Source organism: Phaethon lepturus, unplaced genomic scaffold, assembly GCF_000687285.1.
Source record: "Phaethon lepturus isolate BGI_N335 unplaced genomic scaffold, ASM68728v1 scaffold35212, whole genome shotgun sequence".
Lineage (NCBI taxonomy): Eukaryota > Metazoa > Chordata > Aves > Phaethontiformes > Phaethontidae > Phaethon > Phaethon lepturus.
The window spans coordinates 9109-26177 of NW_010521848.1; the positions used below are offsets into that span (position 1 = coordinate 9109).

A 17069-nucleotide genomic window follows, 5' to 3' on the forward strand; every position below is an offset into this window, starting at 1 on the left:
TAAATACTGAAAGTAAAATTATCAAGGATAGTAAGGATCGTTTAAAGAAGCTGCTCTGGCCAGCTGAGCAAAGCTATGAGGTTTTACACTGTTAGAATAAAGATCTTAATTAAAGAACCATACATCTACAGACACACTTTACATTACTCCTTACATACTGATGAAGATTTGCATTACTCAGAAACCAGGTATCACCCTGGCTGCAGCTGCCCAAAATGCGGGTTGGGGTACTCGCACTGAAACCAAATTCTGCTGCGCTCTCTCCAGCAACTTGTCCTAGTAAATTAATGGGGCAGATGGTGTAGCAGTGTAACTCAAAAGGAAATGCCAGAACCTCAAAATACTTTGAAAAATGTGTCATTTTATTTGTACACTTCCAAAGTTGTACGTAGAAACTTATAGTACAGTCCTGTAAATTTACTCATTGCTAGAAGAACTGCCAGGGACAGGGGAAGGTATTTATTGATTGATCATCAAGTTAGAGGGGAATAAACAAAAAAACCCCAAAACAAAACAAACAGGGGAAAAAATTTAAAAGTTATGGAACTCTCTCTTTTTTTTTTCCTTTTTTTTTTTTAATCCCCAAGTACAAATTTTATAAATACAAAACAAATTCACAAATTACTTTGAATGCTAAATAAATATCTACTTAATAAACTCAGACTGAATACTTCCAGCCAGCACTGGTACAGTACTTAAAAGATATGCAGTTGTACTCATTCATGTGTAGTGTTGAGAAGATATGCTCAAACAAGTTTTAAACATACACAGTTTCTTCAACTGTGCTACAGCAGAAGATTTTATCTGAGTCGATAAAGTCCTCAATACCACAGCTCCTACAAAATCTAGAGGATGAAACAAGGTCATTTGGTGCAGGAAAAAACAGTGTACTTCTGGAAGATATTTGGACACATGAATGTATTAAAAATGTACAAAACCTCTGTAAACCAGTACTGTATCCAGTACATCTATCAAAATTATTAGACACTGAATAAAACTGTAGCAAAGGTAATCTTTCCTACGTTCTCCTGAGTGCTTAATATTACATTGAGAATATAGTGCAGGCCACACTTCAAGGTGGTTAAACACTTGTTATTGCTTTATACAGACAGGTATGACGACTGCGTGATTTAACATTTCATTTTAATGAACATAACAGATTCCCTCAAAAAATCCTTTGGAAGGCAGAGGTTAGATTCGTGACTTCTTTGCCGGGGGAGCGGCGTGGTCCACATTACCAGATGTGATCGGAAGTCCAAGCTTTTGAGCCTGAATGTGGAAGAAAGCTTGAAGTCTAGTTCCAGCTTTTGCTTCACTTGTGTTACGAGGGTTGTACTCAAAGCAGTTCGAAAACATCAGCTCAATGTCTTCAATGAATTCCGCTAGTAAATAAAAAGTAAGTAAATTAATTTAGCATGTCTCAAGTTATCAGAGAGCAGTATGACAAAGCAGCACAACACCACTGAATTAGTACAGCGATCCTACACAGAGCTGCAGCACAAAAATGCCTTTACGTATGTGTCAAGTTTCTATCATTAGATCAGTGAAGTGCCATGTAAACATTTCTTGAAGTTCTCTGATTATCAATAACAGAAATACAAGTCAAGCAGTAACAACAGTACCTCTTCTAAATATTTCATCAGTGTCGCTCAATGACACAAAGGCTTGAGAAATTAGCAGCAGTTTTTCAGGTGCTCATTTCTCACCTATCTGTACATCATGTATTTTGGTAGGGGAAGAACTACATTCAACAAACCTTATTTAAAAAAAAAATTAGTAAATGCTCTTAAAAACAAAACAAAAACACCACAAAACCCCAAACCAAACAGAATTTCAGCTTTCTAGTCCTCTGACACAGCTCTATTTTAGGACAAGAATTTATTTTAAAGAGCTAACAGGGTTCATAACGTCTTTCAATAAATAATACTTACATGCTAACTTATATTCACATTTATTCACTTTTTCACGGATTATATTTAAGGCAATAGGTTTTTTGATGATATCATAGTAGTCTGGTACCTTAAAAAAAAAGAAGAATGATTCATAGACAAACAAATGGAAGCTTAAGATTCTACCTACATAAAAAACTAAGCAAATCATGCATTAGCAATTCAATGAATAAATCTAATCCTAAATACCCTGTGAACAACTGTAAGAAAACTGCATGAGCAGATAAACATTTCTGTGTTCCAGCTATTCCCATCTGTCAACCGCAAAAATTATTCCCAAGAATTTAAAACTTTTCATTTTCCTGTATCATACTACAATATTAAAAGCTCCTTAGTCATGAGTAATGTCCATTTTTACTCCACTACTATTCAGCGCCTTGCAGTCTTGCAAGAGAAACAAAATCCTGAGATTCCATTTAGTTGTGTAGAAGAGAAGGTAGTTCTGTAGCAGGAAGGACACAGTATGCAAGTACCAGAGATAAACAGCCGCTCAGAACAGTGTTTATGTGATAAAAGTGAGGGGAGGAAAAGGATTGCTGAACCCTTAAGGGCACAGACCATTTGTATCACAGATTTTGAATTCCAGGTAAGCACCAAGCTTAGGGTGACTATGTTTCACTCAAAGTGGGGCAAGGGGGGACGAAATGGAGAGAGATCTGATCCAAATTTTACTTTTTTTTTTAAACAAGAAAAGATACCCACATGCACCATCATGCATGTTTTAAAACAACGTTCTTGGTTATGGCCTGTAACTTTACTGTATCAAGCGCAACCTGCAAACAAACCTAGAGAAAGGATTAGCAGAGAAACAATTAGATTGATGCATTTTTCATTCCTTTCCCTTTAGGAGTGCTGGTTACATAAGTACTAAAAAAGAGAGGTAATTTTCTCTTTCTGGCTTGCTGTGCACTGATCATTCAATGTTTTCTTTACATTGTCTTAAAGGCAGTAGAAAGTTTAAACCAAAATTTCTATTATGATGAAGAAAATTTCGGTGACTCAAGTACGGATTTTTCTTTCCAAACTACACAGAGACTATCCCTTAGTGATTGATTCAGGTAAACTGGAATGCCCTGAACTCTATCAGTTTCTTTTCAGGATCAAATTTAAGTTGAATTCTCCATCCCTCCTTAAGAAGCTTCCTCGCATTCACCAGACTCTTGCACTTTCCCGTGTAATTCCTGTACTCTAGTAAGGCAGACACTCCGTTTCGTTCAAAATTCCTCTCCTCCTCCTCTGTGCTTACATCTTTCATTCCCGTTTGGTGCATCATTCTTTTTGTCCAGTTACATCAACCTTTCCAGCTATCTGTGACTCAGTTTCAAGTCTACAGCTCATAGCTAACAGCTATCACTTAATTTTAATAGAGCACTTAAATACTGAGCTCTGGGTCCTGCAAGAATGTCTGTGCCGAGTTGCTCCAGAGGGCTTGGAGAGCACAGGCGCTTTGTTATGGCAGGATAGTTCCAGCAGTGCCTTGCAACTGAGAAGCTAGTGCAGCCTGCAGAAAAGCAAACGTGCTTTGGGAACTTTCATTTAATACAAACCTCTAAAGCTGCGCTTACTTTGAGTACCTATTTTGCCATCAAGTATTTTAAAATATAAACAAGAGGGAAATTAAATTAAGAACTAAGCTAAGCAGCCGTATTTTTACTACATTATAGTTAACATGAGATTGAAGTTGTTCTTACCTTGTTATTTTATTGCAGGTCTATTCTCAAAATACCTTTGCATAAATTGAAGATTAATTCAACTAATTACTTAATAACCATAAGCTTACCTTTAGCAGTCCTGTACACTATTTGTCTGGTTTTGTGTTTGGGTGTTTGTTTGGTTTTTTTTTTTAACAAATCAAAGCATTTCATAGTTTTAAACACTTGATGGCAAGCATATTTAAAATTTTCCCAATAACATGTCAATTTGAAAAGTTATTTCCAGCACCAATATTTGAGCTGAAATGCGCAAGTTCTCCTGAATCCCATTGCTTAGCTGTATCCCTCTGTTTGGGGCAATGTTATAAAATCCCAAGTTTTACTGGCAGCAAACAGGATTCTGAACCATTATCATTCCCTCTACAGTTCTATCAGTTACCTGGATTTTGGAAACCAGTTTCATGAAAGGCCAGCTGTCATCATGTCGTACCAGTTCCACTACGAGTTGTTCAAAAGCTGAGAGTTCATGGACACCCCCTTGACGTCCCGAACTTCTCCTGTTCAGTGAGGTTTGAGGAGGTGATTCTGGAAAAAAAAAAACAAAACACACACCCCCCCCAAGATAAAAATAAAAACCTGACAAGCAAAATAATTTTAAAAAAAATTTTTAAACGTGAAACACCATTATTCTTGGCTACTAAAACTGTAGTTTCAGGGTGCAACTCCTGTAGCTTGGTTTCAGGTATTAAGTATACTACAGCCTTGTTATTAACCACTAAATGTCTCTCTTGCCGTACAAAAATGCTAAGTACCAGGACTTAGCTGGGTTCCTCCTCCATTCTCCTTTGTCACATTAATTTTGGAAAGGTTTTTACACCAATTTCAATTTTAAAACTATTTGTTAATCAATTAAAAGCCCTATTAGAGAAAAACAGAATAAGCCTGCTTCTAACTTTTACTTCCACAAAACCTCTATTCAGAGTGCTTTATCTGCTTTCAAGTGTAGTCAGCAGGGTGGTTAGAGGATAAGCCTACAAACTCACAGTGGTGAAGGACAGAAATGGTGCCGAATACAAGGCTGCCACACTGGAGTGCAAGCTCTTTTACACTCTTCAGTCTCACACTGGGTCTTTTTTGTTTTTAAAAGGTTATTGTAGCTTTCCAAGTATTCCCCTACCATCAAATACTTGGTATTAGCTTAACAAGCAAGGACGCTTAGCCCTGTACCAGATAGGCAACATTTTTCTTCTGGTAGGAGTTTCTTGTTGTATGAGTATATTCCCAATTTCACTACCTTGCCTTCATCTGTGTTCTTCACTGTTTAACTCTTTAATGAAACAAAACCATAAAAGGTATAAATAAACATTTGCATTTGCACAGGTTAACGCATAAATATCACATTCACATTTTCTATCCACTTCTTAGCAGTTGCTCCATTTTGTGTGCAAATACGAAATTTCAAATATGGATATGATAAATCTTGGCAAATTAAGTATTTGTTCTTTAGATGACTTTTTTTTTTTTAACAAGGTTCACTTCTGTTACTGTGAAAGAAGGGAACTGTCTTGTTGGAAGTTGTAAAAATGCCTTCCACCACCACTTCTAGTCTCCTTGCTCCACCACACAAATATTTTAGCAAGGAACAGAACATGGTTTTTGTTCTGGACAAACACATTTCTCTAACCTGTGGATTGTCGTTTCCTGCCTCTTCTCTTGGGTTCAGTAACAGGAAGAGAAAGCTTTGAAGCAGAAACGGGATACTTCCTAAGCCGTATGTTCGAGTCTGCGGTATCAACAATTCTAAATCCAAGAGAATTGGAAGGGCTGTTTTCCAGTGTGTTATCAGCACTCTTTCTTCCTCTTCGTCTTCTTCGAGGACTGAGTAATTCCACGAATACATCTGCTTGTAATGAACTTTGGCTCTGACGAGTGGTCCGGCTATTAAGTCTTAAAGAAGGCTTTGTCACTGATGGAGGGGCTGATTTTATCTTTCTTAACCTCCTTCTGGTAACTTTAGATGAAGATTCAGTTTGCTTAGGTGTGTTTTGCTGACTCCGAGAAGCGTATCTTGCCTGACGCTGGCTGTTCTGACTTGAGAATGGATTGTTGAGTTTGGCTGCTCTCATTTTTAATGGAAACTTGACCTGGGGTCTTCCATGCTTCGATGGGCTACAAAAAGTGAAAAATTATGTTTATTTATCCCAAAATTCCATTCCTCTTTTTCTCCCTCAGTTTTCTAATTCAGCATTTAAAAAACCCAACCATTCAAGGCTGGGCCAGTAAGCAGCTGGCTTTCAAGCTGATGCAGTCATCCAATCATCATCATCATAAATACTGCTCTGAAGTCTCTTAAATATTACGTGGAGCACATACTTTAAAGAAATGCTCAGAATTCTGATCACTCTTGCAGCTTGTGCAATACAAATGCATTAACTGGTGCACCAGCTATCAATTTCTTTAATTCACTTATTCCTCAGAGCAACTGTAACTACTAGGATTTTTGAACAATATTATCAGCTACATAAACAAACTGCAGTTCTAAAACACTAAGTACAAAAGTTATGCTCTAGTGCGGGTTTATAACTAATACTCAAGATTCTGCTTCCATTACAGAGGAGAAGGAAGATCCCAGAGATAAATTCACTTCTCAAGGAGATGCAAGTTCTCTCCAACTATTGAATCCCAACTGCCAGAGCCACAAATAATTTTGCTTCAGCCAATTCAGAAGACTGTACCAAAAAGAAGAAAAACTCGGAGATCAGGAAAGTTTTCTTCAACTTTCCTTCAACTTCAACATACACTCCTGGCATGTGTATCAAATCCATCACTTTACTGAAATTATCACATTACATTATTTAGTCATTTGGGGTTTTTTTGGTTCGTTGGTTTTGGTGGGGGTTGGGGTTTTGTTTGTTTGTTTTTGTTTTGTTTTTTAAACAGCTACTGCAGAAGTCCTCAAGTCCTCCCAATGTCACATAGCCTCCAACAGATGACCTTGTCTTCCCTAATGCTCCAATACTTACTCTATGCATCTAGCCCTGCAAAATTCAAAACTAGACAAAAACAATTCCAGGTTTTCTCCAGAAAATCTTTACTGTTTGAAACTCTCCCCACTTTATATGCAAAGAGTAGCTGTACAGAATTGCAAGTTGGATGGCCATCTCTCACCCATACATCCAAGGATGGAACTTTCATCCCAAAACCTGAGTCTAAATCTAGTGGACCTAACTTTTGTAAATATTAAACCCACCAGTAAGAGCCAAATTCATAACAAGCTGCCATTTTTAAAAATAAAGATCTTTTTCAGACTGGATTTTCAAGACAAGTGCTTATGTGAACAATTACTCCACCTAATAACCCAAGATGATATTCCAGTGGGAAACCACTTAAACAGCTGCCTATTTACCTTATCTCTTCTTCCTCTTGAGAGTCATCCTCCTCATCTTGCTCTTCTTCATAATGCTCTTCCTCACTTTGGCCCATTTCATCATAGTTTGCCTCTTCTTCCCCTTCTCCTAGTCGTTCAGCAGTCTCTTCATCACTTTCCACAGAAGGTCTCTGTCTGGAGGAGAGGCGTCTAGAGCGCTGTTTTGGTCGGCACTCTGGACAAAACCAGTCTCCTTCAGGAATGGCCTAGAAATAGAAGAAAAAAAGGCAAGCATTAGAAGTATGCAATTAAGTTGTAAGAACTACTCAAGTTTTCTGTGAAAAGGAAGAACTTCTTCCTCAGATACCTTCAGCTTGGGCCTGATACAGTAAGTATGATAGCCTCGATCGCAGCCATCACAGAGCACCATGCTTTCTGCATCACCTTTCTTTCGACACACTTTACAGCGAGCATTGAGGATGGATTTTGACCAGATGACACTTCGATCCAACGTAGACAGATGAAGGAAGACTTGGGACAAGCTGGTAGAAGAAAGAAGTGACTCCCTCCAGCGATCCAAAACTGTTTTATAGGACCGTCCACCATCACTGGCATCTTACATTAAAGAGTATTAAAACAAACAAACAAACAAACAAACAAGCACAAAACAAAAAAAGAGAGAGAAAAGAAAAAGCAGAATGATCAAAAAATTCTGTTTCAAACATCCAGGTTATTCTAGACTATGAGGTAAGTCTCTGATTTTCAAACAGAGAGCAGTAGTAAACTGGGATAGTATTATAAACTTTGTCTTATCTCTTCAATACTTGCGTATTTCCTCCTTAGTTTCCAAGCTGCTGAAGCCGTAAGATTTTACTCTTCAATAGAAATTCAACTTAGAACTTGCACATACATAGGACATGAATAAGACATAAAAGTCTTACTCAGATGTCAACCTGGAAACCTAACAATTTGATTCAATTTATAAAGTGTATATATGAAGATTACAAAAAAAAAAAAAATCACACCCAATTTACTTTCCTTTGTATGTACACTTTGAAATCCCAAAATATTTACATTTAAAGAAAGTGCCTGGCATTAAACACAGACTTCACCGGCAAAAAAACAGCTTAAAGGGTTCTTCTCACCTGCACTTGCCCCAGTATAGTCTAGCAGCCAATCTTTCAGCCCTCTCCTCACACCTCAGTGCCTTTATTCCTGCCCTGCACTCCACAAGAACCCACATGTCTGTGTGGTTAATCAGATGGGGTGGCTGGTCTGGTTGAAATATAACCGTTTTCTTGACATTCTATAAACAAGGTAGCACACATGGATCTGTGGTACACACCTAGTGACAAACCAAGTAAGACCTGTGATCCTAATTAAGTTAGAAATAAACGGCGGGGCGGGGAGGGACAGGGGTAAGAAGTTTTATTGTATTTTCAAACAGGTCTGGTATGCAACCCAGGCCACCGAAGCGGCCACACAAATAGACCCACAGAACGGCGAGGGGGGCAGTACCAAAGGGGAATGAGCAGCTGGGAACTGCAGAAGCGAAGGGGCTGCTTGGGGAGCTAGAGAAACGAGAAGGTCTAAATTACACCCTGCACTGCTGCTGCTGAGCAGAAAGGGAATTTCTTTCTGAATGCTGAAAGCTATTTCTTGCATTTTAAAGCAAGCAGGTTTAAGGAGAGACAATATAGCAGGACTTTGGACTACAGAAGTGTGCACAGAGTTCCCTTCTAAAAGTGATCATGGAGTTATTCCTGGATGGTCTCTAGCTGATCAATGATGCACTCCAGTATAAAATGCCACTTTGCCTGCTGCACTAGCCACAGCGGGCACAGGAATGGCCTACGATCCACCCGCCTGACAAATGGTTTGTCTTGGGAATAGGAAGAGAAAATATCTAATAACAAATAAAATGAAAGAACAAAAATGAGACTAATTGCTCTCTTGGCAAGGCCCTTCTGCCTTCTCATCAACTGGCTGCCAGGATTTGCCTAATCTTGCATACATTTGCATTAGCAGCAAGCAGCACAAGAAGTGATGGGAGAAGGCAGAGGATAAACAGGCAACACAGCTTCATAAATAAAATACAGCCACTCCTGAACTGCAAATACAAACCTGGATTTCCTAAAGCTTCCTATTACTTCGTCCCTAGGTTTCCTGTTTCAAGTTCAGTCTTACTAAGGATGGTGGACAAAGCCCTTTTCACAGCACTGCAGTACATCTCACTGTATTTTTTTTAAATTCATTAAGAAGAAAATTAAAACCGCTTGTCAGGACACTAGTCTCTAATGGGAGACCCACTTCAGCTCTCAGTTCTGCTGCAGATTTCTACTTCAACTCTGGCAAAGATACTTTATCTTAAGTGTATATATAGTTTGGCAAGCATTTCTTTTGCTGACAATAGCAGCTTCAGCATTATTGCTTTTTTTTTTTTTTGGCAGTTATTTCTAGCCTGGATTGGTTCACCAATATAGCTCATCACACAACACAACAAATATTTGCACTGCAAAATGGCAGTTGCAATATAGAGACAGAAATTACTGACCACGACCTGCTTCAGCATGTCCTGCTGCTGAAATAAACATGCCAAACGACACCCGCTGTTTCAGATCCCAATTTGTAACATAAGAAAAACACTTTTTTCTTCCATCCATCATCTTTCTCATTTATATTGTTAACTTGGAGGGAGAAACAGCCTCTTCCTTTGTGTCTGAGCAGCTCTACATTGCGCAGTGGGATACCCCTCTGTCAGCTAAGCCCTCCAAGCCTTGCTACAATGCAAATGAAGTTGTTTGACAGATCTGTGCACTCATCTATCAATAGCTAATTGAGTTCAGGGGAGGGTTTTCCATTTTAGTATTTCTAGAAAGGATATGCAGTTGCACAATGCTGCAAAGTTTCAAAAAAACCCAGGGGCATTAGAAGGAAGGGGGGGGGTGGAGGGAGGATTATGTGAACATGCAGATTTCTGTCGCAAAGTGATAAAAAGAAATACAGTTCTTTATCTCTGGCTGCAGAAAACTTAAAAAAACACAAATATATATTTTTTTTTTTCTTTTTTTTTTTAAATCTTTGAGCTGTATTTATTTTACTAGCCATGTTTAAACCTTTGGCTTCAACACTGTAATTCCTTTGATATAAGGAACCATCTACAAAATTATTAAAAATAATTAAAAAAAGAAAACCTCATAAAATATTCAATACTTTCTAATTGTTAGCAATACAAGTAACATTTAAAATTTACCATCTCTCTGACTAGTCTTGTCTTCCACTCTCTTCCTCTTTCTATCCCCCCAGTGGTTCCTTTCATCATCTTCTGCATTACCTAACATTAAATTCATAAAGTTATTTCAAATACCTTTTTGAAGCATGGAGGATTATTTTTAATTACTTTTTATAATCCATACTTGTGCGGTCTAAAAATGTAAATAGAACAGTGGTTCCCAACACGTGCACGTGGAAAAAAGTAGGCAGGGAAGGACAAGAGAATAATGTGCACAGAGGAATTGCAACATCCCAGGATTCACTTTGACCCCCACTACAAACAGAAAGCTTAAGCTGAAAGCTTTTAAACCTACCCTCCCTTACCCTTCTGTCCATCTCTGGTACAAGCGGCTATAGCAGCAATTTACTGACCACAGGTGTTTCTCTCAGCAACCAACTTGTCTGCTCTATACTACCATGAACCTCCTAACATCTCAAAAATATAGCCAGTTCATGGGCACAGTCCTCAAGGACCAAGAGAACTAGCTTGTCTGTCCATGTGATGCGACATACTTAAGATATTTTTGTGCAGGAGTGTTCTTGAGTATTAAAATGATGAAACTAGTCTCCCAGGAAGCAAGAGCCATAGTAAGCCTCATCTGTTCCAACTGCAAGGTGCCGCCTTTTGACTACCCGCTCTGAAGAGTAAACAAGAGTTCTTCATCATAAAAAAAGCCCACTTCCACCTTCACTGCCTCTGCTCATGAAACTCCACAGGGAGGTAACGAAAGCACGAGGACGAAGCATGCATATACACTAATCCAACCCCAGTTCACTGCTGGCAGATGTCTGATGCTATTATGAGGAGAGCAATTATAAATAGATCAGGAAGCAACTTTGGGAGTAGAGGAAACAAAAATAATCAGTATCTAGAAAGGAAGGAATGGAATAAAGAGAAGCGAAGAGGAGCAAAAAAGCTGTAATTTTTTTTTTTGGTCCCACGAGAAGTGCATGGCACAAGTTAAAAAGGAGGTAAATGGTTCCCAGTATCAGTCACAAAGGTGCTCCCATGAATTAGAATCCAACCTTTCGTATGGAAATCTGAAGGATGCTTAATGATTGAAGTCCTGCAGTAGTGCAGAAGACAGTTTTTTTTTTCATGGCTGCCTCACTGAACTCCTGAGCAACCAAATCACTTCATTTCACACCTCAATTTTCACATCTGTGTAATACGAATGATGAGACCTACTTCTCCACTGCAAAGGATTTTGAAATGTAAGCAAAAGTAATTTATACCAAAAAAGAAGCAAAATCCAAAATAAAAATTGCTTGTATTTCTTCCCCCTCAAATACACTTTTAATCCAAGAAGTAACATTTCAGAGTTTCCATCAAACAGCTATTAAAAAAAAAAAAGGGCTTTTTTACACCTTAACTGAGAATGCCTGCAGAAAAAAACCACGTACTGCAAGCTGAAGCCCCTTTTTGCGATTCTCACCAAACATTATTACCCTGGGCTGGACTGAAGGAAGACAAACCAAATTTTCATAGCTAATGAGTAATGAAACTGAGAATGCCTGCAGAAAAAAACCACGTACTGCAAGCTGAAGCCTCTTTTTGCGATTCTCACCAAACATTACCCTGGGCTGGACTGAAGGAAGACAAACCAAATTTTCATAGCTAATGAGTAATGAAAGAATTTGTAGAACACAATTCATAATTTAGAAATGCATACCATTCAAGTCGTGTTACATTTAATCACCAGACAACAGAAGATCAGCGGCCATCGCTGAAGCCCCTTTTTGCGATTCTCACCAAACATTATTACCCTGGGCTGGACTGAAGGAAGACAAACCAAATTTTCATAGCTAATGAGTAATGAAAGAATTTGTAGAACACAATTCATAATTTAGAAATGCATACCATTCAAGTCGTGTTACATTTAATCACCAGACAACAGAAGATCAGCGGCCATCTAGCAATTCTGCAAGGCAGAGGGTGCTGCTTCTGGGGTTTCTAGATCTCCGTTTGCATTGCTATCTTCTGTGTCAGTCTTTTCTTGCTCTTCCACTTGAGTATTTGGTATGCACCTCAACTCTGAACTTATCAGAATCACCAGCGAGGCTCTTGGCAGTCTGATAGAGCCTCAGAACAAAAATGGAGCAAAGAGGAGCAGCTGGTCCTTTTATTGCTGTGCTGGGTCCCTTTGTCTGCTCTGCGCCCTGGAGGCCACCGGGACAAACTTGCCAGTGACTGCAGTGGATTTCACTGCCCGTCTCTAGTACTAGAAGCTGTAAATAGAGTGAAAACTAAAAATTTTTAAGTATGTCTCTGTTCCCTAATAGGGAAGGAGCACAGTGAAGGGGGGCGGAGAGGGAGAAGAAACTACACAGTGAGGGCAACAACTGAAATAATGACAAAGACAAAGCACGTTCAGTTTGGTTTAAAGCAGAACTGTGGGGGTAGTCTTTTTACCGAAAGCATTCCCCTGTGCAGCTACCAAAATGGAACTCCTAGCACTTACTTGACTTCCAGTGTGTTTTTAATTCAGTGGTAATTACATCAGCCTAAAAAGTTGGGTTTGTCAGGTTTAGCATTAGAAACAGATATGCAGGCATTTTGTCTAGGAAACGGTTCCATTAAATAGTTGGAACAACTATAAAAAAAACACTCCCGCTAGAAAAAAATGTGTGTATGAACATAGTGATCTATGTAAGAACAGGCAAACGAACACCAAAAAAACCACAAACCAAAACCCAGTGGTTACAAACTTAAAGCTAACTTCTGTCATCAGAGTACTGTTGGCCACTTCCTAGAGGGGTCAATCAAAGAGGGCACCAGTCACAGTTCTGAGCACAAGGCAGTCCCCGAGCAAGCAGCAGCGTCCACTTCTGATTAAAAGGTTTAGTAACACTAACACCTCCTTGTCAAGCCAAGTAGAGAACTTTTCTTTGCCTGTTGTACATATGCAAGTTGCAAACTAAGAAAGAGAACTTGCTGCGGTACGATGCAAAGACACTGTTTCCAACTGGGGAGCTTAAGCTGAATAGAAGATCATGCAAATTTTACCCTCCTGTTTTTTGAAATGTGTCTGAAACACTGAGGAGTTACATCCGGAAAGGACTGCATCCAGAACTGCTGCTTGACCTCTACAGGGCCTAAGTTTGCCAGATGCCTCTCAAACACACAGGTTTCCTTGACACTTCGCAGTTGCGCGTTCTGGTCGCATCCAGAAATTCCCGAGTCAGAGCACCTTTCGTATAACTAACTGCCTAGCGGTCAGAAAATCATCAGTGAATAGGTGTGTCTTAAGCTTTCTTTACTATAGAGCCACTCAAAACCGCAGCTTCTCCAAGAGCTCTCGAGTGACAAAATTAAAATCTTGCCTTCATTCAGACTTCTGCTAAAAGCAGCTCGTTACGCAACCGAAAACATGAGATGCTTGGCACCAACGGTAAAGCAAGGAAGGGGGAACCTGACACTGTCACGTAATGATTAGGGCAGTAAGCCACAGCAGAGGAGACCTGGGATCCTTCCTGCTCCCTCAGCTATGTAGGTTATTCTATTTATTACCATAATCTTACAGCAGTACCATTCTTCAGAGCAGAAGAGATGCACAAGCACAGTATGGTAAACGAACATGTGAGATCCAAGACACACAAATCACGTAAGATTGCTTTCCCTGTATACTGTCTTTGTCACACAGTAGAAAGCATGTAAAGGAAAACAGGATTCCGAAGTTAAAAACAAATAAGAAACCCCACCATCCCAAGTTAAAAACAAACAAGAAACCCCATCATCACCATCAAAAGGTCAGGCAAAAACATGAACCATCATTAGATTATGGCAGAGTTGGGACCACTGAAAAAGACAACACAGGAAGATTGCTAAAGAACTTTCTCTCCAATACTTGAGGGACACTTTTCTTCTTTTAGTCCTTTTCCTCTAAGTCAGGATGCCCAATCTATGACCATGAGATACTAACAGCCATGTTCTTCCCCGTAAGGGCACACTGTGGTAAACTTACAGCTGTCAGCAAGATGCTGTTGCCAAAATACTCTCAGAGGGAGTTTGGAAATGGAGGCATATATTGCACAATGTATTTATGTGCAGGTTGTAAATATGATAAATGCTAGATGTACTGTCAATTAACTGTCCCATACACATGTTGTAAATCTAGTCATATAGCAGGAAATAAGCTGTAACATGCCTGGCTTGGAAAGGACAGACATACTTGAGTTGACCGAACACTCAGCCAAGTAAAGCTTTTAAACAGCTGCAGTTTAAGCTACTCCTATGGTCTCCCCTTTCATCTCAATCATTGCATTTCCCTCTTCTAGAGGTCACCACACTGACAGCGAAAGCTTGTGGAGGGGAACGCACGCCTGCGTGTCAGTCTCTGGCACAAACCTAGCTCAAACTCGATCTTCAGCGGCAACTGATATCCAGACACCAGACTCCATTCTGGAGCAGCCGAGACGCAGAAACAGTTTTAGGTCAACTGTGCCACGGGGCACTAATGTCTAGCGGTAGTACACCAAAACCTGCATTTTCAGCTTAAACGACTGCAGCAAAATCTGCCAGAGCCCAAGGATTTTGTACGCAGCCATCATCAGAGGAGAGTACCAATTTAAGAGGGCGCGTAGCGGTTTGTGCGCTGGCGGAGCCCCGGCACGTGCTGCGCGGGCAAATGGCGCCGCTGTGGCGGGGGCGAGAGGTAGAGCAGCCCCGCCAAGCGCAGAGCGCCGCTGGCCTTCCGTGTGGCACCTGGAAGGGCAGCCGGGCCCAGACAGCTGCCTCGGCAAGGATGAGCCACCTTTACACACTTCTCCAAGACAGAACCCCAGTTCTGAATTGCAAAAGGTTCCTAAGGAATCCAGACCTGAGGGATGGCTGGAAAATGAAGCGACTTTATGTGCTTTGGATCCCCTCTCCCACCTCTGGAGCACGTCAGAGGAATTCCAGGAAGGAATAGGTGTTGAAGTCAAGCTATAATCGTGCTTTAGTTTAAATTTTTCTTGCAACCTTTTATTTCCATGTTTTACAGCATAAATACAAAACCTGAGGATCTGAAAGTCTGCAATGAAACCTCTACTGTGTAAAGGTAAATATTTAAATTATTCATTTACGGTAAATATTCTGTTAACGCTGAACAAGGTGATCCTGAAAAACCAGGCCTGTATTATTCACAGAAACAGTATAAAAAGGTGCATACATTTTTACAACCTCAAACACACAGAAGAAACTCATTGTATAGTTGTATGATACATTGGCCTCAACAGTAATGAGGAATTACAGAGTACTCCCCCAGAAAGCTCACTCGTTTCTGCCAAAGGGTACAATTTGTCTCTCAATGCATCAGTCTAATTGTAGGGCCAGGTAAACAAGATAACTGAAATGTTCCAGGTTAAATAGGCATGTATTTAAGAGTAAAACATGCTGTTACTTAATTAATACACGTAATTCAGGACATGCAGAAAAATAAGAAAAATATTAATATTTCCTCATGATCTTTGTCCTTGTAAACTGACAATCTAACATTTTTTAATTTTACAATGGTACATACATAACAATAGGTTAGTTTATTTGTTCTTTTCCCCAACACGTCCCTCTAAAGCATCCAGTCTTACAAAAAAGGACGTGGGTTTGGGGTTTGGTTTGGTTTGATTTTCCCCCTTTTTGTTTTGTTTGTTTTTTTGACAAACTATTACACAAAGTAAGAGACATACAATTTCAATTCTGAAAGCTTACCAAGAGGTGCTTTGAGAAACCTGCGCTCAATTCCGTGTTCTATCTGAAGCAGTGCAGATGCCAAGTAGTGGACGACATTATTAACTGGCTGAGGAGTACTTGTACTTGTTGATGCCGCACTTGGAGCTTCAGTTTTTAACCCAATGAGTCTAAAACAGAAATGTATTAAATTATCTTTTTTTTTTAAACATATTTTGAATTTAATACCATAATATTTGTACAGGTCTGTATCCACAGTATTTTTATTTTCACTTCATTTACCTGCACAGACTATGGACATGAACAGATATTGCACAGGTGTGATCAGTTATTCCAGTTCTCAAGTTTGCTTAATTAATTAGCTAATCTACATAAATCATCTTTAGGTAACAAAGTTATCTAAATTTCAAGATATGTGGATGACATATTTCAATACATTTATTAATATTTCCAGAAGATTTGATATAACATCCATCAGATGGTTTGAGAGATTTCTGTGAAGGTATATTCCCAATAGTAATTCAGTGAAAATACTTCCAGTGTTGAGCTGTAGCTTTTTAGAATATTTTCATCTGCAGAAGTTCAACTACATATATCCCTACATTAGCAAGATTTTTGAAAAGAAAGTAAATAAAATAAAACCAGAAAGTAATTTTAGAATGTTAAATCAAGAATTGTTAACTTATATGTTCTCATCCTTGGAGGATTTCTCTAAAATACTAACTCTTCATGTATGAAGGAAAAAAAAAAAAAAGGATAGGTTTCTAATAAAACAGGCTTATTTGACCAAAGACTAAGTAATCATTTCAAAGTGTAGTTAATCTTCCTGAACCACAAACATTAAGTATAGTGTAGGAGAGCAACTCACACTAATGAAAATAAAATTCAATTTCTACTTGGGGTTTATTAAAAAACCCAACTAATTATGACTGTCTAGATTCTGCTTTTTTCTGGTGAATGAGCAATGCTTTTTGGATGTCCTGGTTCTTTTTTCACACTTAAAAGCTTTTCATTATATTTAGCAGGCACACACATTTTGAGAGCCTGAAAGCAATCAGAAAAAAACCTGCATAGTTATTTACATTTCACTAGTCAAACTCCAAGGTCTTAATGAGATGTCACTCGCTCTTGAGGTGGATAAAAAGCTCAGCATCAAAAGC

At 39.1% G+C, this 17069-nt stretch overlaps 1 protein-coding gene across 1 annotated transcript in view; it reads right to left on the bottom strand.

Moving 5' to 3' along the window:
- Positions 1–341: 341 nt before the first annotated feature.
- The window catches only part of BAZ1A (bromodomain adjacent to zinc finger domain, 1A), a gene marked incomplete at its 5' end in the record, with an annotated part of 58488 nt that continues 41760 nt past the window's right edge, over positions 342–17069 (bottom strand). Inside the window, 7 exons of the mRNA XM_010281648.1 lie at positions 342–1382; positions 1932–2019; positions 4041–4186; positions 5286–5770; positions 7008–7234; positions 7336–7583; positions 15931–16079. Coding sequence (XP_010279950.1) covers positions 1192–1382; positions 1932–2019; positions 4041–4186; positions 5286–5770; positions 7008–7234; positions 7336–7583; positions 15931–16079 — 1534 coding nt within the window. The remainder of the gene's footprint in view (positions 1383–1931; positions 2020–4040; positions 4187–5285; positions 5771–7007; positions 7235–7335; positions 7584–15930; positions 16080–17069) is intronic.